Source organism: Sarcophilus harrisii, chromosome 4 (assembly GCF_902635505.1).
Source record: "Sarcophilus harrisii chromosome 4, mSarHar1.11, whole genome shotgun sequence".
Lineage (NCBI taxonomy): Eukaryota > Metazoa > Chordata > Mammalia > Dasyuromorphia > Dasyuridae > Sarcophilus > Sarcophilus harrisii.
In genome coordinates, this window is record NC_045429.1 from 28231251 (window position 1) to 28257368 (window position 26118).

General features: G+C 37.3%; 1 protein-coding gene across 1 annotated transcript in view; it reads right to left on the minus strand.

The window, feature by feature from the left end:
• Positions 1–18658, minus strand: part of LOC100924239 (cytochrome P450 4A6-like) — a 41615-nt gene extending 22957 nt beyond the window's left edge. Inside the window, exon 1 of the mRNA XM_031969171.1 lies at positions 18378–18658. Within this exon, the coding sequence (XP_031825031.1) occupies positions 18378–18569 (192 nt within the window). The 5' untranslated portion in view covers positions 18570–18658. The remainder of the gene's footprint in view (positions 1–18377) is intronic.
• Between the last annotated feature and the right edge of the window lie 7460 nt (positions 18659–26118).

Consider the following 26118-nt stretch of genomic DNA (forward strand, 5'->3'; position numbering starts at 1 on the left):
AACTGATTTTAGAAAGGCTTGGAAAGATTTTAACTGATACTGAACGAAACAAAAAGAGCAATCCCCTTCTCTCTGCTGCTACAGCCACCACTCTAGGATGCCCTCTTGCTAGCACTGCCTGTCCTAGTTTTTTACATACATTGCACATAATAACAGCAAGTATATGCAACGATCAGCTATGAAAGACTTGATTCTTTTCAGTGATCCAAAGCAATCCCAATAGACTTTAGACAGAAAATGCCATCTGCATCCAGAAAAAGACTAAAGAGACTGAATGTAACTCAGTACATGCTATATTCGCTTTTTTTCTATTTTGTTTTCTCTCCCATGGTTTTCCCCTTTTGTTCTGATTTTTCTCTCCCAACATGATTCATAAAGCAAGGTGTATTAAAATAAATAAATAAACTTTTAAAAAACCTATATGTTCCAGCATGATGAATATAGAAATATGTTTAGAAGAATTGCACTGTTTAACCTGTATTGGATTGCTTGCTGTCTTGGGGAGGGAAGAAGAGAAGGAGAAAAAATTGAAACACAAGGTTTTACAAAAGTAAATGATGAAAACTTTCTTTGCTTGTACTTGGAAAAATTAAATGCTATTTGATTCTTTAAAAGAAAAATCTATGTATTCCTTCAAGAATCAGTGCAAGCCAGTGGGTAGAGCAGCAGCCCTGAAGTTAGGAGGACCTGAGTTCAAATCTGGCCTCAGACACTTTGAACACTTCTTAGCTATGTGACCCTGGGCAAGTCACTTAACTCCAATTTCCTCAGCAAAAAAAAAAAAAAAGAATCAGTGCAAGCATGACTTTCTATATGATTACTTTCCTGGCTCCCCTTTTCCTTTCTCCACCCCTCAATTTCTCATATATAGATAGACATAAATAAAAATGGTGTCTTTTCTGTTAGAGTGGAAACTCACTGGGGAATAAGAGTTTTATTTTTGATTTCATATATGTAGAGCCAAGCACAGGACCTGGCATAGAGAAGATGATTAATAAAAAATTGTTGAGTGAGTGAATGAGTGACCTCTAGTTGGAGACATAACAAGCCAATGAGATATCAGCCTCCTGGAGCTATCCTAATTACTTTTGTTAGCTCAGAACTTTGGGATCCTACAGCTGGAATATGGAAAACATTTATGCTGAGAAAAAGAGAGATCTGTGAAAGTGTGAAGATCAGTTCTTCTCTTACATACCCTTGATGTCCCTCCTCCAGCCCCTTCTCTCTGCTGCTGCAGCCATCACTCTAGGATGGTCCTCTTGCTAGCACTTGCCTGCCCTAGCCTCCTGAAAGTATTCTTGCCTCTCTTCTCAACCCAGCCAGCACCAGCTGCCAGAATCTCATTCTATATACAAAGATAGGATCAGATCAGTTTTCTGATCAAAACTCTATTGTCTATAAAGATAGAACTTTGTCTGACATTCAGACCCCTCAACATCTGGAGCCAAGCTCACTTTCCTTTCTCATCACTTTTGCTAATGCCATTCCCTAAGACTGGAATAGATCCCAGGTCCAAATTGTTGCATTTCTATCCACATTTAAAATCTAATTTTCTTCATATGCATAAAAGTATGATATTTCTCACCTTCTCAATGGGAAGGAAAGAATTTGGAACTGAATATCTAAATTTTTTTTAAAAGTTTAATTTAACTCAGCTACCTTAATTACATGCCTACTGTGTGGAGCACCCTGTGATCCTCCCTAGGGGAGATAGAAAGTATAGGTAAGACCTGGAACCTTCATTCTTGGAATTCAGAGAGAATTCTGTGAAGGAAAGAAAAGTCTGTGCTTTCTACTGAAGTTCAAAGATCAAAGACCACCCAGAATTCTTTGTAATTTGAGAGCACTGGGGCCAAAAGCAAAGGTGCTCTGGCTGGATACCAAAAATAGGGGTCACTTACCTGGAATCTGAATCTGTTCAATGGAGACTGAGGCCCCTGGATAAATCAATCAGTTGGAGAAACCAAAAAGGCATATGGGTTCCAGGAACAAAGAAGAGTTGAAGTTAACTTGAGCAGAGACCTACCCAAGTCCTTGCCAGGTTTAGAGACAACTGGGAGAATACCAGACCTGATAAAGAACCAAGCTGACTCATGATGGAGAGGTCTGGTCAGGGTTAGGCAATGCACACATGTCTTCATACTCCTTCTCTCTCTGATCAATAAAAACTTCCTCCTAAATTTTTTTTACATCCAAGGGTTCTAATAAAGGCCTCATGTCTTAAATATATAGGAGACTGACTAAAATGTATAAGAATTCAAGCCATTCTCCAATTGATAAATGGTCAAAGGAACGGACAATTTTCAGATGAAATTGAAACTATTGAAAAGATGCTCTAAATCACTGTTGATCAGAGAAATTCAACTTAAGACAACTCTGAGGTACCACTGCATACCTCTCAGATTGGCTAAGATGACAGCAAACGATAATGACAAATGTCGGAGGGGATGTGGGAAAACTGGGACACTAATACATTGTTGATGGAGTTGTGAATTGATTCAATCATTCTGGAGAGCAATTTGGAACTATGCCCAAAGAGGTATCAAACTGTGTACAGCTTTTGATCCAGCAGTGTTTCTATTGGGCTTCTATCCCAAAGAGATCATAAAGGAGGGAAAGGGACCCACATGGGCTAAAATATTTGTGGCAACCCTTTTTGTAGTGGCAAAAAACTGGAAACTGAATAGATGCCCATCGGTTGGAGAATGGCTGAACAAGTTATGGTATATGAATGTTATGGAATATTATTGTTCTGTAAGAAAAAACCAGCAGAATGATTTCAGAGAGGCCTGGAGAGACTTACATGAATTGATACTGAATAAAGTGAGTAGAACCAGGAGATCATTGCACATGGCAACAAGAAGATTATATGAAGATCAATTCTGAGGCACATGGCTCTCTTCAACAATGAGATGATTCAGACCAGTTACAATAGTCTTGTGATGGGGAGAGCCATCTACACCCAGAGAGAGGACTGTGGGAACTGAGTGTGGATCATAATATAGCATTTTCACTCTTTTTGTTGTTGTTTGCTTTCATTTTGTTTTCACTTTTTTCCTTTTTGATTTGATTTTTCTTGCCCAGCATGATAATTGTGCAAATATGTATAGAAGAATTGCACATGTTTAACGGATATTGCATTACTTGCCATCCAGGGGAGGGGGTGGAATGCAAGATTTTGCAAGGAACAGTGTTGAAAAGTTATCCATGCATATGTTTTTAAAATAAAAAGCTTTAATTTAAAAAAGCTTTTTCCTGGGAAAAAAACTTCCTCCCATAAACCTTATTGATCAGAGAAATGCAAATTAATTTGTTTACAATTTCCATGATTTTCTAGGTGGCACACTCCATAGAGCTCTAGGCTTGAATCAACAAGACTTCAGTCTGAATCTTACTTCAGATACCTACCACCTGGGTAACCCTAAGTCACTTAAGCCTCTCTCAAACTTACTTTCCTCCTCCATAAAATTAGAGTGATAATAATAGGCCCTATATTTCATGACTGCTGTATCAAAAAAGATATTTATCAAGCACTTAAATACAGTGCCTGGTCCATAATAGATGCTAAATCCTGTTATTATTTTTAATATACATAAGGTGCTATAAAAATGCCAGCTACCATAACCCAATTGTCATGTATTATTTTAAACTAATTATCTAATTTTGTGTCCTATTCCTCTACTAGACCTGTGTGCCCATGAGGACAGACACTAAAGTCTCTGAGATTTGGGGTCTTCTGTAACTCAATAAAGGCTCTGAATATAGCAAGTGCTTAATAAATGCTTGCATTCCCCACCACTAAAGATTTTTTTAAATTATCACTAAAAAAATTTTTACACCTAGTCTAACCCTGTATCTTACATTGAAAGACTATGATATTAGAAAAGGGAAAGGAGCTGTCCAAGGTAACCTTTGTAAAGAGTGATTGAGACAGAATGGCAGCTCAAGGTTTTTGACCCAAATATAGCACTCTTTTGTCTATATCCCTCCTTCTTTGAGTATAAGCTGGATGATGGCTTATTAAAGATGTCATTGAGTCCCAGGCCAAACAATGGACCAGTTTATCGATCCTAAAAATCTCATTCAAATGGACTATTTCCAAAGCCCTTTCGCATTCTAGAATAGTTGCCCTTCATTTTTTAGAAAGGGGATGGTCTCATCTTCAGAACTGCAGACTCTCAGAGTTAGCAAGGAAGATCTCAGAGATCACCTCACCCAACCCAAAAAAGAATCCTATCATCCCATCTCCAACAAATAACAACAAATAATCAGCAAGCATATATTAATCATCTAGTATGTAACACACACTGTGCTAAGCACAAAGAATATAAAGAAAAGATAATATTCATCCAGGCTCTGCTTGAAGACCCATAGTGAAGGGGAGTTCATTATCTTCTCAGACATAACATTTCTGTATATCTTTCAGGATTACAAAGTTTGATGGTGGTGTTTTTTTAATCAAATATAAACCTGTCACCAGATGACAAAATTTTTTCTCCCAATATGCCATTGGCCATTCTTCCTGTCTAGCACAAAGAATCAGAAAATGCTGGCATTTGTAGTACTGGTAGAGAATGTAAGCTTCTTGAAAGCAGGGACAATTTCATTTTTGGTTGTTTTTTATCTACGATTGTACCAATAGCAATGTCTTTCACATTATAGGCATTTAACCAATGAATTAAAGCATTATAGAGAGGAAGAATGGGAATGCAGAATGTACATGGGAAGGGTAGTTGGGATGCATGGATGGACATAAGGATAGGTAGATGGATGATAGGTAAGTAGATGGGAATCCTACCAGCTACAAAGTGTTAGAACCATCATTGGTTGTCCAAAGCTGCTATTGATCTCCTATCTTGGTCATATTCCAGACATCTGTGTCGACTTTCCAATCAAAATGTGAGCATCATCATTTCCCTCCCTCTAAGCAGAGGACCCTATTGTTGTTCAGTTATGTCCAACTCTTAGCGATTCCCTTAGCGGTTTTTCTTGGCAAAGATAATGAAGTGGTTCACTGTTTTCCTCTCTAAGAAGTGGTCAGAATCAGATAGATTAGGTGTGTGTTTGCTGAGGCAGATTCCAAAGTCAGAAGACCCAGGACCACTGACCCATTAGGACAGAAGCCCCCCAAGATCAGGAGACCACAAAATCACATTACATCAGCAATACATTTTTAAAGAAAGTTTATCACATACAAGTGTGGAATGAGGAAACTGAGGCAAACAAATTTAAGCAATTTGCCCAAGATCATACAGCCAGGTTTGAACTCATGAAGAGAAATTTTCTTGGATCTAAGCCCAGTATTCTATCCATTACACTATCTAGTTGTCCTTGAAGATCTCATATGTTATTGGAAAAAAAAAGATAGGGGCCATCTGTCTCAATCTTCTTCATCTACATCATTACACACTTCCTCAACATCATCTCAATCTCAGAAGACAGTTCTTCTCCTTGTCAATTCTATCTCCTCTACCTATACTCCTTATCTCACCCTTTCCTATCTTTTCTGGCACTTTCTATCATTCCTTTCCCCCTGATTTTCTTTTCCCCCCTCCTTTCTTTTATTTTTATTCTCTCCTCCACAAAGTTCTAATCCAATACCTATAGTACACTTCTGAATCCATTCTCCAAGGACCAGACTACCTAATCATAGAGAAACATATGACTGGCCACAAGGCAATGAAATTTTGTTGATCATGACAATGCATGAAACAAAAAATTGCAAAATGGCTCTCAATCCCTCTATGTCTATAGTGGTAATAAGGGGCTGGGTTGGGAGGAAGAGAGGCAGGATAAGCTAAGAATTAACATTTTTAGAGAAATCACATACTTTGATAGACTGATGACATTTCAGACTTGGGAATCTTGCCCAGTTACCAATGATTGACTATATTGCCATAAGAATTGAATCTATTAATCTTTTATTTTCTTTATATAAGCAAAACAAAAGGAAGAAGGATGTTGCAGCCAAATATGAAAATGGCTTACAGGCATTCCACACAGAAGCAAGGAAAGAAATTGATAAAATGAGCTTCACTGTATATCTAAAATCTACAAGAATATTATTCATGGAATATTTGATCATAATGTATTGCAATGTTATTCATGTGTACTAAAATAAAAAGACCAAGATGAAAATAACTACAGTTTAGAAACCAGCATTGGTTGCCTTTGGCATTTAAAACCCGGTGGCACCCCTTCCTGCCTTTTCAGTCTTCTTCTACTTTACTCCTCTTTATGCACTTTTTAATCCAACTAGACTGACCTACTGGCTATCCCTCATACATGACACTCAATCTCCTAACTCTGTGCTTTTGCATTAGCTGTGCTCCCTACCTAGAAGGCTTCCTCTTCACCTATACCTCTTTAGCTTCCCTGACTTCAAGACTCAGCTCAAATTTCACTTGATTTGAAATTACATCTCAACTTTTCTATATATTTCTTTTATGTACCTATTTATAGACCATTTGTCTAATAGTTTATATCGCTTAAAATTGACTTATTTTAGTTAATGAATACAAAATTATTTTTTTAATTTAAATTGACTATTTAAAATTATTATGTAACATTTTCATTTACATGCTATTTGCATATTATCTCTTCATCAGAAAGTGAAATCCATAAAGGAAGGGACTGTTTTTGCCTTACTCTTTAGTCTAGGATTTAGCACAGTTCTTAGCATATAAGTGCTTAAGAAGCATTTGTTAATTGAAGTAATGATTGATTCAGCTCTAGGGAAATCTATAAAGAATTTGGGAAAATCTTGCAAATCAAATCAGCACAAACTCTAATACTGGGTGGTTCCAATGCTAATAAAAGAAAAAGTAAGGCTTGGAGAGAAATATTTGGAAAGACATTGTTCAAAAGAAATAAATAAGTTCAAAGACTTGTAGCTTATAAAGAAGTTGTACACTTGTATGTGATGAACTTTCTTTAAAAATGTATTGCTGATGTAATGTGATTTTGTGGTCTCCTGATCTTGGGGGGCTTCTGTCCTAATGGGTCAGTGGTCCTGGGTCTTCTGACTTTGGAATCTGCCTCAGCAAACACACACCTAATCTATCTGATTCTGACCACTTCTTAGCCAAATAGCTTCAGGAAACTTCCACAGATCAAACTCCTGAAACAATAGTGAACAAGACCACTCCAATTCATTGCTGACTAGTTATCTTGTCAGTAATAATCTGGTCAACTGAGAACCACTTCTTCCTACTAGGAGCCATAGAATTAGCATATCTATGATTGAAAATTATATAAATGTCTCTCCTTGCTTCAGTTACTTTACTGAATTTCCTTACAATTCCTTACAATCCAGTCTGCTTTGTAATGGCATACCATTTTACTTTCAACAAAACTTTGCTCCTTGACTAGGAGATGGGTTCAAGCCTGGCTGGCTGGCTGGCTGGCTTGTGTCCACATGCGCACTTGAAGCTCAAGAGAAGGAGGTAAGGCCCGGCTTTCCACAGGTGTAGGACCTGGCATATTCCCTCCTCAGCTCTTCCTAAATGAATCCCTTCCTTCTTTCACAGCACAATTCAAATATTAATTTCTAAGAAATCCTTACTGATCCCCTCCACCAAAAATAAATAAATAAATAAAATGAAACCTCTCTACTCTGAAATTACTTCTTGTTGTTGTTGTTGTTGTTGTTGTTGTTGTTGTTGTTGTTGTGTGTGTGTGTGTTAGGATCTACTTACCTGGGAATATTGTTTTCCTTCCAGAAGAATTTATATCCCTGAGGGCAAGGACCCCTTAGTTTTTACTCAATATCTAGATTCCTCAAACTCAGGTCCTCCTGACTTCAGGGCTGGTGCTCTATCCACCACACCACCTAGCTCCTCTAGTAACTTATAATCACTTCTGAGTCATTTTTCTTATAGTCACTTTTGAGTCAAAGTTTGAGGGCAGAGAAAAACATTTTAGATCAAGAGGGAGTGAAAGTCCTGAGAAGCAGTATCACTTCTGGCCCCAATTAGAGAACCTGAGGAATAATATCATTTCTAGTCTCAAGGGAGAAGGGGCCTTGAGGAACAGCATCAATTGCAATCTCAAGGGATAATGAACTCTTCTTGGGTAAGGACCAGAGTGCAGACCAAGAAAGCTGTGACCATATCTCTCCCCAGATCATACCACCTTGAAGCATTGAAAACTTCGAAATCCCCAGAATTAGCTAGTTTAGCAGAATTAACTTAAGCTTGAGATTGAGCCCCTCCCACATACACACTAGGAACAGAGTCCAATCTTAAAATAAAGTTCCAAATGAATAAATAGGGTGTAAAAAAAATTGGTAAACAAGAAAAAAAGACCCTGACCATAAAAGGCTTCTAAGATGATGGAGAGGAGCAAGACAATGATGTCAAAATATTAGCAAACAAAGCCTCAAAAAAATGTGAATTGAAGCCAAAAAAAGAATTTCTGGAACAGCTAAAAAAAATTTTCAAAATCAAATAAGAGTGGTAGAGGAAAAACCTTGGTTTAAAAAAAATGAAAACAGAGGAAGACAATTATGAAAACACAATTAACAGTTTGGTAAAAGAGGCCAAAAAATACTCACAAAAAATACTTTAAAAAAACATAATTGACCAAATAGAAAAAGAGGCACAAATGTTCACTGTGAAAATAACTCCTTAAAAAATAGAATCGACAAAACTGGAAGCTGATGACTGCAGGAGAATTCAAAAGATAATAAAGCAAAGTCCAAATTATGCAAAGATAAAAAAATGTGAAATAGCTCATTGGAAAAACAACTGGCCTAGAAAATAGATCAAGGAAAGATAATTTAAGAATTACTAGATTACCAGAAAGCCAAAGACCCTAGACATCATAATTCAAGAAATTATCAAGGAAAACTTCCCTAATATTCTAGAATCAAAAAGTAAAATAAAAATTGAAAGAATCCATTGATCACCACCTAAGAGAGATCCCAAAATGAAAACTCCCAGAAATAATATAGCCAAATTATTGAGCTCCCACATCAAAGGAAAAATACTTCAAGCAGCAAGAAAGAAACAATTCAAATATCATGGAGCCACAGTTCAGGGTCATACAAGATTTTGCAATGACCATGTTAAAGGAAGGGAGGGCTTGGAATAGCTTATTTCAGAAAGCAAAAGAGCTGGTATTACAAACAAGTATAATTTGCCCAGCAAAACTGAGTACATTCTCCAAAGGGAAAATAGATAATTAATGAAATAGAGAACTTTCAAGCATTCCTGATGAAAAGATGATAACGGAATGTAAAATTTCACTTTTAAATACAAGATTAAATACAAAATTCAAGAGAAGTATAAAAAGGGAAGATTAAAGAGAAATCAATTAACTCAAAAGAAAAAAAAAAGCTAAACTGTGGCCCTTTCTATATGGAAGATGATAACAATCATCCAAGAACTAAGTCATGTTTCTTTGTCTTTGAATTACATCATAGGTTCATTAGTTTGGTGTTTCTTTCCGAGTAAAATTTAAAAGTTCATTTTCCTAGAAATCAATTTTTTTAAATCTCTTAATTCTATGCTACTAGCAATCCTTGCTATTAAAGGAATTAGAAAAAAATCTGTTATCTATAAACCATTTGTTTTTCTCAAAAGTGGACTAAATCAGAATTTCCCAGTGATAAAATGGGAAGAAAGGTTGCTAGCCTCACACTCCAAATTTCCAACCAATTATTTTGTTCTCCACATCTATGAGGCTTCTGACTTGGTAACCAATTGTATTGGGTTTTTTTTTCTATTTATGATATTTCATTCTGTTTTTTGGATGCTACACGTTTTGTCTATAAAAATTATCCCTCACACTAATATATTGATTGAGTTGTGAACTAATTCAACCATTCTGGAGAGTAATTTGGAACTATGCCCAAGGAGTATTAAACTGTGCATACTCTTTGATCCAGCAGTGTTTCTACTGCCAAAGAAATCATGAAGGAGAGAAAGGAACCCACATGGGCTAAAAATAATTTTGGCAGCCCTCTTTGTAGTGGCAAAAAATTAGAAACTGGGTGGATGCCCATCAGTTGGAGAATGGCTGAATAAGTTATGATATATGAATGTTATGGAATATTATTGTTCTATAAGAAATGAGCAGCAGGATGATTTCAGAAAGACCTGGAGAGATTTACATGAACTGATGCTAAGTGAAGTAAGAAGAACCAGAAGATCATTGTACATGGCAACAGCAAAATTATACAATGATCAATTCTGATGGATATGACTCATGACAACAATGAGATGATTCAGGCTAGTTCTGATGGTCTTGTGATAAAGAGAGCCATCTGCACTCAGAGAGGGGACTGTGAAGACTGAATGTGGATCACAATATAGTATTTTCACTTTTTTATTTTTGTCTGTATTTTGTTTTCTTTCTAATTTTTTTCCTTTTTGATCTAATTTTTTTTGAGCAGCATGATAATTGTGGAAATATGTATAGAAGAATTGCACGTTTAACATATGTTGGATTGCTTGCCAACTACTGCAGAGGATGAGAGGAAGGAAAAAATTTGGATCACAAGATTTTGCAAGGATGAATGTTGAAAATTATCTATGGATATGCTTTTAAAATACAAAGCTTTAATGATAATTGAAAAAAGAAAGAAAATGAAAAAGTTTTTTTTTAATTATCCCTCATTTGGGGGTCTTGAATCACTGAAAATATTGCGATTTTATTTATTGGCTAATTAATTTTTTGCTAGTAAATTGTTGGTGATAGGAGCTTTGTGTCTCATTTTACCTTAATTTCAATTATATCATTCTCAACTGGTAATAGAAATCTATCTTGCCCAACAGGTAAGTAGGAAGGGAAGGGGGAAAGAGAAAGAAGAGGTGATTTAAAAAAAAGAGGGCAGATTAAAGAAAGCAGTGATCAAAAGCAAAATAGATTTTAGAGGACAGAGAATAAAAAGAGAGGGATGAACAGAAAAATAGGTTGGAGAGACATGCACAGTTAACAATTATAACTGGGAATGGGAATAGGATTAATTAATCAATAAAATATAAATGGATAACAGAATGGATTAGAAACCAACAATATATATTGTTTACATGAAACAATCTTGAAACAGAGAGACATATAGACTTAGAATAAGGGAATGGAGCAAAATCTATTATACTTCAGCTGAAGTAAAAAAAGGCAAGGGTAGCAATCATGATTAAAGACAAGGCAAAAGCAAAAATAGACCTAATGAAAAGGGATAACAAGAAAACTACATCTTACTAAAAAGGAATGACAGAAAATGAAATAATATAATATTAAATACCAAATAGCATCCAAATTCTTAAAGAAAAAATTAAATGAATTATAAGAGGAAATAGACAGTAAAACTATACTAATTGGGAACCTCAACTTTCCCCTCTAAGAGCTAGATAAATCTAGCCAAAAATAAATAAGAAAGTAATAAAGTAGATGAATAGAAACTTTAAAAAGTTAGATATGATAGACTTCTGAAGAAAACTCAAAGAGAATAAAGAGAAGTATACCTTCCTATCAGCTATACATGGTGCCAAAATTGATCATGTATTAAGGCATAAAAATATCATAATCAACTACAAAAAAGCAGAAATATTAAATGCACCATTTCCAGATCATAATGCAATAAAAATTACATTTACTAAAGGGCTGCAAAAGCATTGATTAAAAGCTAATTGGAAATTAAATAACAATTCTAAAGAAGGAGTGAATTAAAAAACAAATCATAGAAACAATAAATAATTTCATCAAAGAGAATGACAATAATGAGATAATATTCCAAAATTTGTGAGATGAAGTCAAAATGGTAATTAGGGGAAATTTTATATTTCTAAATACACACATCAGTAAAAGAGAGAAAAAGCAGATCAATGAAATGGGCATGCAGCTAAAAGAAAACTAGAACAAACTTTAAATGCCAAAATGGAAATTTTGAAAATGAAAGGAAAAATGAATAAAAATGAAAGTTAAAAAATAAAAACAATTAGGATAGCTAGGTGGTGCAGTGGATAGAACAACAGCCCCAAAATCAGGAGGACATGTGTCCAAATCTGGCCTCAGACACTTAACACTTCCTAGCTGTGTGACTCTGGGCAAGTCACAGGCCCAATTGCCTCAGGGGAAAAAATTATTGAAATAATAAATAATACTAAGTTCTGGTTTTATTAATAACCAATAAAATCAATAACCTGTGGGCTAATTTTATTTTAAAAAGAAAGAAGAAAACCAAATTATTAGTATAAAAAATGAAAAGGATAAATGCATCACAAATTAAGATGAAATTAAAGGAATTATGATGAGTCTTTTTGCCCACTTTTATGCCAGGTCATCGAAGTGAAGTCAATGAATACTTATAAAAAAACATAAATTGCCCAGATTAACAGAAGGGGAAATACAATAATGTGATGACCACGTTAGCATCCTGTATACCTTAGAATCAGCCAGAGTCAGGATAAGCAAAAGTCCTTAGTCTTTTTTCTTGGTTTTTAGAGGTAGGATTGAATTGGATGGAAGCAGAATCTCCATGACCTTCCTTCTCCCTCTTCTACTGCCAAAGTGACTCTGGCTCATCTTACTCCACCCACTAGTCCCTCCTACAATTCTTGGTATACACCAATTATCGAGCCAGCACAAGATAGTGAGAAGGGCCATTCCCCAAGGACATGCCCATAGTAATGTATAATCGGTAATTAGCCTTAAGTGCTCAAACCAACCTCAGTGCATTGACTCAAGAGTTTCAGCCATCTACACAATAACTAATTAGATAATCCTATCTTAGAAAAAAATCAATTGAGAAAATCATAAATGGGCTGCCTAAGAAAAAATCTCCCAGATTCGATGAATTCACAAATGAATTCTATCAAACATTTAAAGTACGGTTAATCACAACTATTTGGAAAATTAGGCAAAAAAGGAGTACTCTCAAATTCCTTTTATGACATAAATATGGTTTTAATACCTAGACCAATGAGAGAAAAAAATAGAGAAAGAAAATTATAGAACAAGTTTCTTGATGAATGCAAAATTTTTTTGATAAATTACTAGCTAGAAGATTACAGCAATATAATCACAAAGGTCACACACTCTGACTATGTGGGATTTCTACTAGGAACACAGGGCTGGTTCAATATTAGAAAAACTATCAACATAATTGAGCATATCAATGATAAAAACAACAAAAATTATATGAGTATATCAAAAGATACAGAAAAGGCTTTTGACAAAGTATACCACCCATTAAAAACACTAGAAAGCATAAGAACAAATGAAGCTTTCTTAAAAATGATAAGTGGTATTTCTCTAAAAACAAGAGCAAGTATTGTCTGTAATGGGGATAAGCTTCAAGTCTTTGTTTTCACTCTTCAGGAGTGAAGCAAGGATACCCATTATCATTACTTGTTAAGGGGCAGGTCAATTCTCTGAGAGCCTCCACATCTGTGGATCATAGCATCTGAAGGAGTTGCAAGACAGTCTTTGCTGACACAGATGTTGTGGACTGGGAATGAGATAAATTGAAGGCAGAGGGAAGAGGAGAGAGGTCAGACAATAAATTGGTCTCTCAGTCAGAGAGGTCAGAGAACAGCAACTGCCTCTCAGTCTCCTTGTATCATCCTCTCACAAGAGGAGATCCATTCTGGGTTGGATCTCCAGCAGTCACTGTCAGGTGGCTCCCATGTATTCCAACAGCTCTTCTGTGTATTCCAACATATGGCGCCCAATGTGGGGCAAGAATTACAAGAAGAACCAGAGCTATTTGTGAGAAGGATCCTTCCAGAGTTAAGGAAGAAGAGCCCCAGTAAGAGTTTTTTAATCAGAATAATTAAATGGGCCAACACATTAAAGGGCCAAGCCAGGAGACTGATGAGAGACTTAAATGCCTATTCTAACTATAGTCCTCTGTTTGAAAGTTTGCCTCATATCAACACCTGCTACAACCATCCAGAAGTGATAGTGCTGCTTGCATTCCTCAGTGTGCAAACCATGCTGTGGGAAGAAAATAACAGCAAAAAACAAAAAACGGGGAATTGTTAAGGGACAGCTCAATTCTCCACAACTATGGATCATAGCATGTGAAGGAGTTGCAAGGCAGCCTTTGCTGACACAGGTGTTTTAGACTGAAAATGAAATAAATTGGAGGCAGAGGGAAGAGGAGGGAAGTCAGACAATGCGCTGGTCTCTCAGTCAGAGAGGTCAGAGAATGGCAACTGCCTCTCAATCTCCTTATATCATCCTCTCATGAGAGGAGATCCATTCTGGGTTGGATCTCCAGCAGTCACTGTCAGGTAGCTCTGGTGTATTCCAACAATTACTATTATTCAACATTATGCTAGAAGTGCTATCTTTACCAATAAGACAAGAAAAGGAAATTAAAGGAATAAAAAAGGCTGCAAGGAAACAAAAATATCACTCCTTGCAGATGAAATGATGATATACTTAGAGAAATGTTGAAATAATTAATAACTTCAGGAAAGTTTCAGGATATATATTACACATATGAGTTTATTTTAAACCCACATAAATCATCAGTATTTCTGTACACTACCAACAAAATCTAGCAAAAAGAGAAAGAGAAATTCCATTTAAAGTAATTGCAGACAATACAAAATATTTGAAAATCTACCTGTCAAGAAAAACCCAGGAATTATGTGAATAAATAACAACAACCAAAAAAAAAAAAACTTTTCATATAAATACAGACCTAAACAATTGGGTAGGCCAAGTCAATATAATAAAAATGATAATTTTACATGTTAACTTACATATTCAATACCATACCAATCAAACTACCAAGGAATTATTTTACTGATTTAAAGAAAATAGTAACAAAGTTCATCTGGAAGAACAAAAGGTCAAGTATATAAAGAAAATTAATGGAAAAAAATGTTAAGAAAGATGGCCTAGTGGTTCCAGATTTCAACCTGTATTATAAAGCAGTAATCCTCAAAATAAACTTTTAGTAGTGACTAAGAATTAGAGTGATGGATCCAGAGAATGCTTAAGTACATAGTACATAGTAGTAAATGATCAAGGTAATCTATTGTTTGATGAACTTAAAGATCCAAGCTTTTGGGGTAAGAACTTAACATTTGTCAAAAATTTCTAGGAAAACTGAATGTCAATTTGGCAGAAGGTAGGCATAATTCAACTGTTTATACTATAGACCATAAGTGAGTTAGACACAAAAGGTGGTATAAGTAAATAAATAAACCTAAGGAAATATACCTATCAAATTTATGGATAAGTAAAGAGTTTATAACCAAACAAGAGATAGGGTAGATTATAGGAAGTAAAATAAATAATTTTGATTGCATGAAATTAAAAAGCTTTTGCAGAAACAAAACTAATGTAGCCAAAATTAGAAGAAAAACAGGAATGTGGAGGGGGGAGGGAATTGCAACAAGTTTCTCTGATTAAGGTCTAATTTCTCAAATATGTAGGCAACTGAGTCAAATTTACTTTTTTCTTTAAAAAAAAAAAGAGCCATTCCCCAGTTGATAAATTGTCAAAGGACATGAATAGGAAGTTTTCAGAAGAAAACCTAAGCTATCTAATAGTTACACACAAAAATACTCTAAATCACTACTACTTAGAGAAATGCAAATTAAAAGTCCTCCTTTTTACTTCTTCCCACCCCCTTTTAAATTTCCTTTTATATGTTGTCTCTTCTCCTCTGACCCCATTAGATTATAAAATCCTTGAGGGCAGAGAATGACTTTTTTTTTGTATCTGTATTCCCACAATTTAGCACAGCATACAGGATAGCATACAGCAAGTACTTAATAAATGCTTGTTCACTGACTAAACTGACTTTGGCCATGTTCTTGACCTAACCCTCAAGCATCCAAGCTATAGGTCACAGGGTTAATTAGATCCCTAATTCAGTTCCTGGAAATCAATCAACATCATTCAAACTTGCTGAACATTGGAGGCAGAAGGGAGGTTGGAGTGTCTTTGACTCTGACCCTGGTAGACCTGGAATTTCAGTCTTTGATATCCAAACTACAAGATTTATGTGTTCTGTACAGTTTAGTGCAGCTGATTCTCATTCTTGGCAACAGATCCCAGAAATTTGGATCTTCAAACAGGAAAACCTCAATATGCTATAATGGGAGAAGTGAAATCAAGTAGACCTAGCCTTGAGTGCCTGTACCTTATACTTACTTACTATGTGACCATGAACAAATTATTTTAGCCCCCTCAAGCCTCAGTTTCCTCATCTGTTAAATAAAGTGAATCTAAGCTGCTTCATAAGGAAGAAAATTCCCCATTACTGAAGGTCTTCAAATAGAGGGTAGATTACCACTAGAGCATGATATAGAAAGAGATTCTTGCATAAGTAGAGATTGCACTGGAGGGAAAAACTAAAACTTGGGGTGGGAGAAGATGAATTATTTATTCTTTGTTCTCAGCTTTGTGTTATCTTCAGTCTGATAACTGTAACACAGATCTTCATGCAAGGCCCCAGTTAAATATCTAACTCATCAGAGCTAAGGACAAAGTCCTTCAGCACCCCACCAGATAACCTCCCCGGAAACCATAACAATCTCCATTAGGTCTAGTCACTTAAGCAACTCTGAATTCACCTAATTCTTCTGTCAGCCAGTCTACATCCTTCCATCTTATCTTCGGGATAGCTTAAGAGACATGGATCAGTGCTTTGTTGAAATTCAGACATATTGATCATATAGCATTTCTCTGAGCACTTTTTTGTTCCATCACCCAGATTCTGTGTTTTTTTCATCCCATATTGATATGCATTTGTCTTTCCTTATATATATAGGGGCAGTGGTGGGTGTATAACAGGTCCTTAATAAAGGTCTATTTCCTTGATTTATTGATTGAGGCAAGTTACAACTTCCCTGAGTTTCGATCTTTTCATCTATAAAATGTGTGACTCTAGGCAAGTCACAACCCCAATTGCCTCAGGAAAAAAAAAAATAGAGAAGACCTCTCAGATCCATTCCAGCTCTAGAACTATGATGCTAAATAATTTCACCTTCATGAGCCTTAGTTTCCACACTTGCCAAAATGGTCCTCTGCAGTTCCATACATATGACCCTCTGATCCCATAGGATCTTTTTAATTCCTTATACCTCAGAAGAACACAGAATGTTTTTATAAATGTTAAATGGATATAAGAAAAGGCCTTGGAGCAACACTGTTTGATGATCAATTCTGAAGGACATGGCCCTCTTCAACAATGAGATGAACCAAATCAGTCCCAATAGAGCAGTAATGAACTGACCCAGCTACACCCAGAGAAAGAACTCTGTAAGATGACTATGAACCACTACCCAATTCCCAATCTATTTTTAGAATTCCCAATCTATTTTTGCCCACCTGCATTTTTTATTTCCTTCACAGGTTAATTGTGCACTATTTCAAAATCTGATTCTTCTTATGCAGCAAAATAACTGTATGGACATGTATACATATATTGTATTTAACATATACTTTAACATATTTAACATGTATTTGTCTACCTACCATCTGGAAAACTGGAACAAAAGGTTTCGCAATTGTCAATGCTGAAAAGTTACCCATGCCTATAACTTCTAAATAAAAAGCTATAATAAAAATTTAAAAAAAAGAAAGAAAGAAAGAAAGAAAGGCCTTGGAAGTGCCAGGGATTTGGGGATTCCATGAAATGAATGAAATTCTGAGACCAGGACCTAATACTGGTGATGAAGTCTTTAATGTTAGGTGTGGCTAGCAGAGGAATTGCTAAAAATTAGCAGGAAGAAGTTCTGATAATAGAGAGCACTTTAGTTCCTTGGTCCCATCTTCCAAAAGGTAATACTGTCAGAAATCCAAGTTAAGTCAAAAACCTGAGGCTAAAATTTCCCTATAAAACAACATGGCCTTGTTGCTGCCTTCTTTTGGGTCAGCTGGTCACATGTTGTCTTTCCCCTTCCCCTTCCTTTTCCTTGTCCCCTTCCTCTTTTTTTTCCCCTTCCCCCATGCCATGTGGTATCTTCCCTAATTCTACTATGTTCCCAACCCTACTTCTCCTCCTTAGAGCTAGCTGGCTCTTTAGGGGGGCTAAGTCACTTTCAGGATTTAGCCTTCCAGCTAAGGGCATGCCCCATGGAGTGCCCCCTTTCCACTGGGTAAATTCTGAGTTTCACAGAGGAACTTGTCTTTCAGATGCTCTCCAACTCTATTTCATATTTACCATTCCTGGTGTCTATTGTATCCTCTCATTCTGTCTGTACCCTCTGCTCTAAATAAATTTACCTTTTACCAAAGAGAATGACCACTGTGAATTCTTCACATGACTGAACCCCTGGTGATAAACCCCCCCATCATAGGCCACATCACTGGAGTGGATATTGTGTTGGTCAAATGGACTGGGCAATCTCTCACATATCATTCTAGTGCCTCTCCCTCCTCGATACTTCCTTCTGGGCTTTGCTTACCTCCAGGTGGTGCCCATAGAACCAGTGGGCAGGAGCGCCTGGGAAGCTCTGGAAGGTTCGAAGTAGCCTCTGCCTGTGCCAGTACAACTGACCACCCTTCAGCAGCAGTAGGACCAGGCCCAGCAGAACTGCGGTCTGGAGGATGCTGGCGAGGTCTCCCAGGAGCCAGGATGATCCCAAGCCAATGCCCATAGTACTGAGTGAAGCTTTCTCCCAGGAGCGTGCAGAGCCAGGACACTGTAGAAGAGGGTGCAACCTTTGTCTTTTATATACTGTCACAAGATCTGGCCATGGGTCAGTGATGAATTCTTTGTTAGCTCTCCCCCTAGGGTCAGTTCATAGGCAAGTCACCGGCTGCTCCAAGCCAGAGGAGGGGCTGAAAATCCTTTTGGGGACCAATGATAGACAGAGAAGACTCACCTGCAGGCACAGCCAATGAGAGGCCAAGGAAGTGTGGGTCAGGAGCTGGAGCTGGGGGCACGAGGGGAGGAGGGTACACAGAGGGCTGAAAACTAGTCCCCTGGAGAGCTAGCCCCAGGCCTGAGCCAGCCTTCAAACCTGTTCTGCCAGACCAGGAGTAACGTGAGTCCCTCTCTATGAGGCAGTTGGCAGCATGGGACAGAGCATCAGCATGCTCCATGTTGAAGTGATCCTAGCCATCTTATTTCTTTCTCTGACTTCATCATCATAAAGTGACATGGTTGGACTCAATAGACCTTCTGGCTCTGAATCCTGGGAAATTCCCAAGAGCCCAAAGCTGGAAGGGCCCCAGGCATCTGGTCAAACTACTCTGGACAGCTTCCATGACAAGGAGCCCCCTAACTCTCCTGGCAGCCTGGGAGCAACCAGGTTAAAGTCTGTCTCTGAGGCTCCACCCACTCACCCATCAACCCACTAATGCTTCAAGTCCTTCTAGTCCTCTGGAACCCAGCCAAAAGAGGCTAATCTCAAAACTCAGCCATCAAGTCTCACTCTAAATGCAATTATTAAGAGCCTACTTTGGGCCAAACACTGCTAGATATTGGGCCTACAAAAAGAAAAAAATCCAACCTGAATTCAAGAAGTTTGCTTTCTAGGGGGATCAGGAGAGGGGAGAGAGAAGGGAAACTTGAATGGGGCTAAAGAAATGCAAAGTTACCCAAAGAGAAAAATCTCTTCTAGAGAAGCAAAGCTGTTGTCCAAGAAAGTCCCAAGCCTTCTCTTTCCCAGGCTAAACAATTCCAGCTCCATTATCTAGAGTTTGCACAAGCTCTCTTCAGTCTCATTAGCAGCTTTTCCTGAGAATTTGTCCTCCTCTAGACACTCATGGGCAGGGAAAAGGGTCAAGTTCTGATCCAATCAAGAGAGTGAAACCCAAAGCTTCTGGTCTCTGTGAATGCTGCCAGTTTCCTGGAATTCCACCTCCTCTAGAAGCCTGGAGCCCCAGAGCAACCACCTCTTACTTCCTTCTAACCACTTGTCCCAGCCTTATGTGGCCAACCTGGTAAATCTTGAATTTCATTACCCAGATCCAATACCTGTCTCCCTCCCTCTTTAGTTCTACATCCACATGACCCAGAACCCAAGAGAAGGTTCATTTGGACTATGATTTAAGAAGTAGAGAAAGTACAAATTAGGAATAATGTAATGGAAACCTTTCTTTCTGTGTAGATTAAGGGACATCTCTTCTTTATGATAGAAAGTTGGAAGGAACATCCATGTCACCAGTGGTGACTCAGCCTCTCCTGGAAGGAGGAGTCCATGCATTACCTCCCTAGGAGATCTGTTCCATTCTGAGACAGCTCTCATTGTGAGGAAGTTATTCCTAATATTCAGTCCAAATGGACCTCTCTCCAGAGATTCCCCAACATACACACACACACACACACACACACACACACACACATACACGTGCCTAACATTCTGGGATTCCATGGAATGAATGCAATCCTGAAGCCAGGACCTAATACTGGGCTGGATATTATTAGTCAAATGGACTGACTGATCTCTCACATATCATTCCCTACATGCACATACATACACACAATCATATACACAAATCACACACACTCACATACAAACACAATCGCACACACACACACACACACACACACACAATATCACTCCTGGTTCTCTCTAGGTCCAAGCAGAAAAAGTCCAATTTTTTCTCTTCATGACTGTTCTTAAGATTCATGGCAACAGCAAACATACCCTTTGTGACTCTCCTCCAGTGTGATGGGTAGAATCTGAAATGATTGAGGAAATCAAGGTTTGAACTTCTGAGCAGATTGATTTATTAAGCAATTCGTGCCAATTGCCCAACAAACTAGGCCTAGGCCCCTCAACATTGGCACTGGAACCAAAAAAGAGAGGGAGACAGAATTTTATGCAATAAAAACAATCAAATATGAATGATCCAAAGGAAACTGTTAACTAGGATACAAAATTAAGTTATCTGGTTTCTACTTAGATGAAAAATTAGGAACTTTTCAATAGGGAGGGGAAAGTGATCTGAAATCAGGAAAAAAAAAAAAAAAGGTATCTCACTCCCTTCAAATATTCATACTCAATCCAAGGTCTCTCTTAAGAACTTTAGAACTGATTTATGACATGGAAGTCACTGACACAGGACTATCCAGCATGGGTGCCCTCATTAGAGAAGGGGGTATGCTCTCTAATCAAAGCAGAGTTGAATTAGCTCAGAAATAACTCGAGATGCACAAAATTAGAGAAGCTATCCCAAATGTTCATAGGGACTATTTGTGTTCGACCTGTGACAGAGCACTCCTACCTCCTATTGGTCTGCTCAGTCACAGACACACCACATTTTGACTCTAACACAGTGATGTCATTTTGATCCTCTTTGAGAACAAAGGACAACAACCAACCAATCTGTATTCAATACAAGGAACACAGACAATAACTAATTAACCAGTACAGAGTAGGTTTTCAGACAAGACATGTGGGTTACTAGAAATGTACAATTGTGAAAAAGCTTCTTGCATCAATTTTTGGATCTGATCTGGTTAACATAACTGAGATCCTTAGTTAAAGGTCTCTAAGGAGCAGGTCGAGGGAGACCAGCTTCCCAGCCATGTAGGATTAAATTCAAATAATGCAATAAAGTTTTTTTTTTCCCACAATTATCATACTTGAATAAAGTTTTCTCAAAGGACAAAAATGGAAATAGATTTTCACTGAATAGAAAGGGAACTGAGCTGGCTCCAGAATTGTCACCTGGAGTCAATGTGATCCATTAAATTCCCCAGAACTCCTGGCTATTCTAATTCTGTCACTAAGATAAATATCCCCAGGTCTTTCAACTGATCCTCATATGTCATAGCCTCAAGGTCCTTCACTGCCCTAGATCTTATTCTTTGGATAATTTTAAAATTAACAGATAGACTCACTACCATAGTATTTGATGGGCCTCATTTGGAAGATTGTAGTCAGTTCTGTGAAACCTAGGCTTATCTCACTCTTCCTGGAATTCAGTGCACAATACCAGATAGCATTAGTATTATGGACTTCCTCATTACAATACAGACTCATGTTGAGCTTGTTGTCTTCTTGATGAGGTTTAGATTTGGGGAACCCAAATGAAATTAGAGTTTCTGGTGGTCAGGGAGTTAAATGAGGTCTAGTGGCAGGTTTGGGGTTCAGGATAGATTTCAGTGCAAGGGTAGGGAGTTTTGGAGACTCCCTTCTGGCAGTGCAGCGATCCTCTGTAAAGGAATTTACAAACCTGAAAACCTAGATTGATAAAAGAGGTTTATTATGGGGATTAGAAGTAAGGTTAAAGTCTGGTTAGGAAAATAGGTGAGGGTAAAGAGATGATGGCACTGGAAAGAGTGTTCCAGTGGGCAGAGGCCCTTGGCATGCTAAGCATAGCATGGCATGGCATGTTTGGAACCTCTGCAAAGAAAAGATTTTAGTTTGGCTCTTTTTATAATGAAAGATTTAGCTAAAGGGGGCCCATGGGTAGAGTCCCAAGTTGGCTCCTTGCTAGGTTTCAGTTAGGGCTAGAATTTGAATTGAATTCAATGAGTTTCAGGACTGAACTGACCCCACCCAGATAACAAAGATGAAACTGTTTGTCCCTTGGGGCAGAGTCCCTCACTAAGGCAGAGTCAAAGGAGATTTTCTCCTTTAAGGATTTTCAGAGTTTCAGGGTCCCCTCTTCATTCTGACCCTCCCTAACCGCACCCCCAGATTAATCTAAGGGTTTACTGGAGTCAGTTTTTAACCTACTGGTAAGAACAAATTGTTAAGTTTTCAAGATGAGCATTTATACCTCAGAAACCTGCAAATACTACAAATCTGAGTTTGATTTATTGTTTTGGCTACTATTTGGATTTAAGAAAATGATTGAGAAATGTTATTAGTGCAGATTTAACTTTAAAAAAATGCAGAACATTTCAGAGTCAATTGTTAAACACAGTGATGAGGTTTGAATAGTCTCAATTCCTGGTGGTCAAGAGGTTGGTTAATGGCAATAAGAATTGTTAAATATCCCCTTTAAATTGATCGTAGGTTTAGGAGTGAAAGAATTCACCCATTCCCGGATTATTAGTTGCAAAATGAAAGTTTATTGTTGGATAGAAATCAGTTTCTAGTGGGAAATGGAGTTTTGGCACTAGGATGCTTTTTTGGTGGGCAAAAGAGTCCTGGCAGCTATTTAGGACCATCTGCAAAGACTTGAGTTGAGGAAGTTGTTATAGTATGTATTTCGATAGGACTGGGACAGCCTGAGCTGATCAGACCAGGATTCTTGATGGGGGCTGGGACAGCCCAAGTTGATCAGATCAGGATTCCTCAAATGAATGAGAATTTAGAATTTCTATGGGAGTTGATTTGCCCCTGAATAGTATTGCTTCTCTTATCATGAAAGGTTTGGGCTCTGTCCCCAACTCCTGGGAGATCCTGATCAAAGGGGACATAATCTCAGAGTGATAATCTTAAAGGGAACAGTTCCCTTTCCCCTTCAACAGGCCAGTATACTGCTATCTGTTTAAGAATACATGCTGTTAAAATAATGTTTTGGTCATGTATACTTATTGTGTATCTAAGTTATATTTTAATATATTTAACATCTACTGGTCATCCTGCCATCTAGGGGAGGGGGTGGGGGGGGGGTAAGAGGTGAAAAATTGGAACAAGAGGTTTGGCAATTGTTAATGCTGTAAAGTTACCCATGTATATATCCTGTAAATTAAAGGCTATTAAATAAAAAATAAAAAAAAAAAATAAAAAAAAAAAGAATATTATATAAAATAAAAAAAAAAAAAAGAATATAGGAATAAATGATGGGTAATTGAAAAAAAAAAAAAAAAAAAAGAATACATGCTGTTTAACCATGCATCTTCCATCTTACATTTTGTGATGTTGATTTTTTTTGTACCCAAATGCAAGATTTTATTTCAATCCATAGTGAATTTTGTTGTTTTAGATTTAATTCAATACACTAGCCTGTTAATACCCTTTGGGAGCCTGATTCTCATTCAGCTCTCCCTTCCAGCTTGGTGTTGTCATAAAATCTGATAGGCATATCATATATGCTTTCATCAAAGTAATGGATTAAAAATGCCAAACTGTGATATCATAAATAAATTAGGAGAGCAAGGGACAATTTACCTATCAGATCTTTGGAAAAGGGAGGAATTTATGGTCAAAGAAGAACTAGAGAACATTGTAAAATGCAAAATGGACAACTTTGATTACATGAAATTAAAAAGATTTTACACAAATGAAATCAACACAGCCAAGATTAGAATGTGTGGAAAGTTGAAGAACTCACAGATTAAACACATATTGATCAGAGACTGTATATATATATATATATATATATATATATATATGTATATATATGTATGTATGTATATATATATTGTCTACTACATTCCACTGACCAAATAGGGGAACAGTAGACTTATAAGACCAATCACAACATATAGAGAATGGGATTTTGGAGGTTCTTTAGTGTGAAATGTATAAAAGCTGTAAGCATTTTCAAGGCTCTGGCTCTATCCTGCTGTGAAATATGTCTCACAGACAAGGATGGAGTCCACTTCTTGAGATTCTAATAAGTAATTCTGCTTTCTATGAGTGATCTCTGTACTCATCAATTTGGGTAGGTCTTTTTGTCCCAAACAGTTGGGGGCTCATCCAAGATGAGGTCTTTGGGAGAGATGGTTGTGCACCCCGAACAGAGACAGACACCCACGGAGCAGTTTTCTCCATGGTCTCTGGCTCTGGGTGTACAGCCTCCCTCCCTCTTAGACAATGACCAGAGGCAGAGATACTCAGTGCAAAGCAGAATTGAAGACTGAAGGAAGTAGAGTCTTAATGGCCAGCACCACAAGCTTGAAAGATATGTACACGTGTAAACTTGAGGTACCTGCTCTCAGGAGGCTGGGTTGAGGGAGACCCTGAGGGATTAGCCCTCCTAAATTTGTTTTCCTGTTGGGACTGCATTAAACCCCAAGGAAAGGATTTTCCTGAGGAAGCATGCAAGTGGCTGCAGGGCTTGAGGAAGGCCTCTGCCAAATACCTGGACTGGGTGAGTATAGAGACAGGTGGTATAGCTACTGCTTTTTTTTTATATATGTTTAAAACATGTAGCAAGAATGAAAGAGAAAGTTGGGGAGCCTGGTAGACTTGGGAAGAAACTTGATATTGGGAGAAAGTAAATAAACTGATTGCCTAAATCTTGAGAAGGATTCCTGTGTAGGAAATTGAGTGGGGGGAAGGGTAGCAGTGAAAAGGGGCCTTTGTTCCAGCTGCAACCAAACTGCTGAAGAAAGCAGTCTAATCTTTTAAAGAGAGAGGTTGCTCTCATAGGGCGATAATTGACTGAATATTTGTTTCTTTGAAGCATATTGGTTTTCTTGTTTAAGGAATATGATCATAAATGAGATATATAGTTTGAAAGGGTTATTTCACAAAGTTTACTTGGTGTTTTTAAGAACTTTTCAGATTCTTTTATGTGAAAATAGGAATTTTTAATTAACTGTATTGATGCCAATTATTTAAAGGGACTCCAAGAATAATAGTTTTTGTCCTTGTCCTTTTGAAAATGTTTTTGTTATGGACAATATGTAGTTTGGGATTTTTCTGTGTATTGGGTATTTTAAAAGCAAAATGATTGGTATAATATTCAATTTATGGAACATCTACTTGGCTATGTAAGAATTATGTGAACATTCTGGGATAAATTTCTTACTGTTTAAAGTCTTACAATCTGTAGATGATCCTCTTGTGGTAGGGAGGAAAAAGAGTGACCTTATCCAAGTCACTATCAGTTTTGTCAAATTATTTGGGAGTACAGGGACTGAAAATTTCTTAAGACAAATTGAAATTTGTGAAATGTGAGGTAAAATATTTAGGTCACTTTAAAAGTGAAGGGAAAAAGAAATTAGATTCTATAAATTACTTGAGGGAAAGAATGGAAACAGTAAAGGTAAGGAATTGGCACACAGGGCATTGGTCACTGAAATTTTGACTAATCTTATGTTACCTAAGAACATTGCAGTGATTCATGTGCAGGGGCACCAAAGAGGAGATTCATTTGAGACAAGGGGAAACTGCTTTGCAGATGAGTAGGCAAAATGGGCTGGAGAAGAGGAATCTGTAAGTACAGAGGAAAGGATGGTGCTAATTCTGGCATTTCTGCCTCAAATGCTTCTACCTTCCCTCACCCTAGAAAAGAAGTAGGAAATCCAAAGCCTTGGTGCTCAGAAGGATAAAGAGGGACACTGGTTCC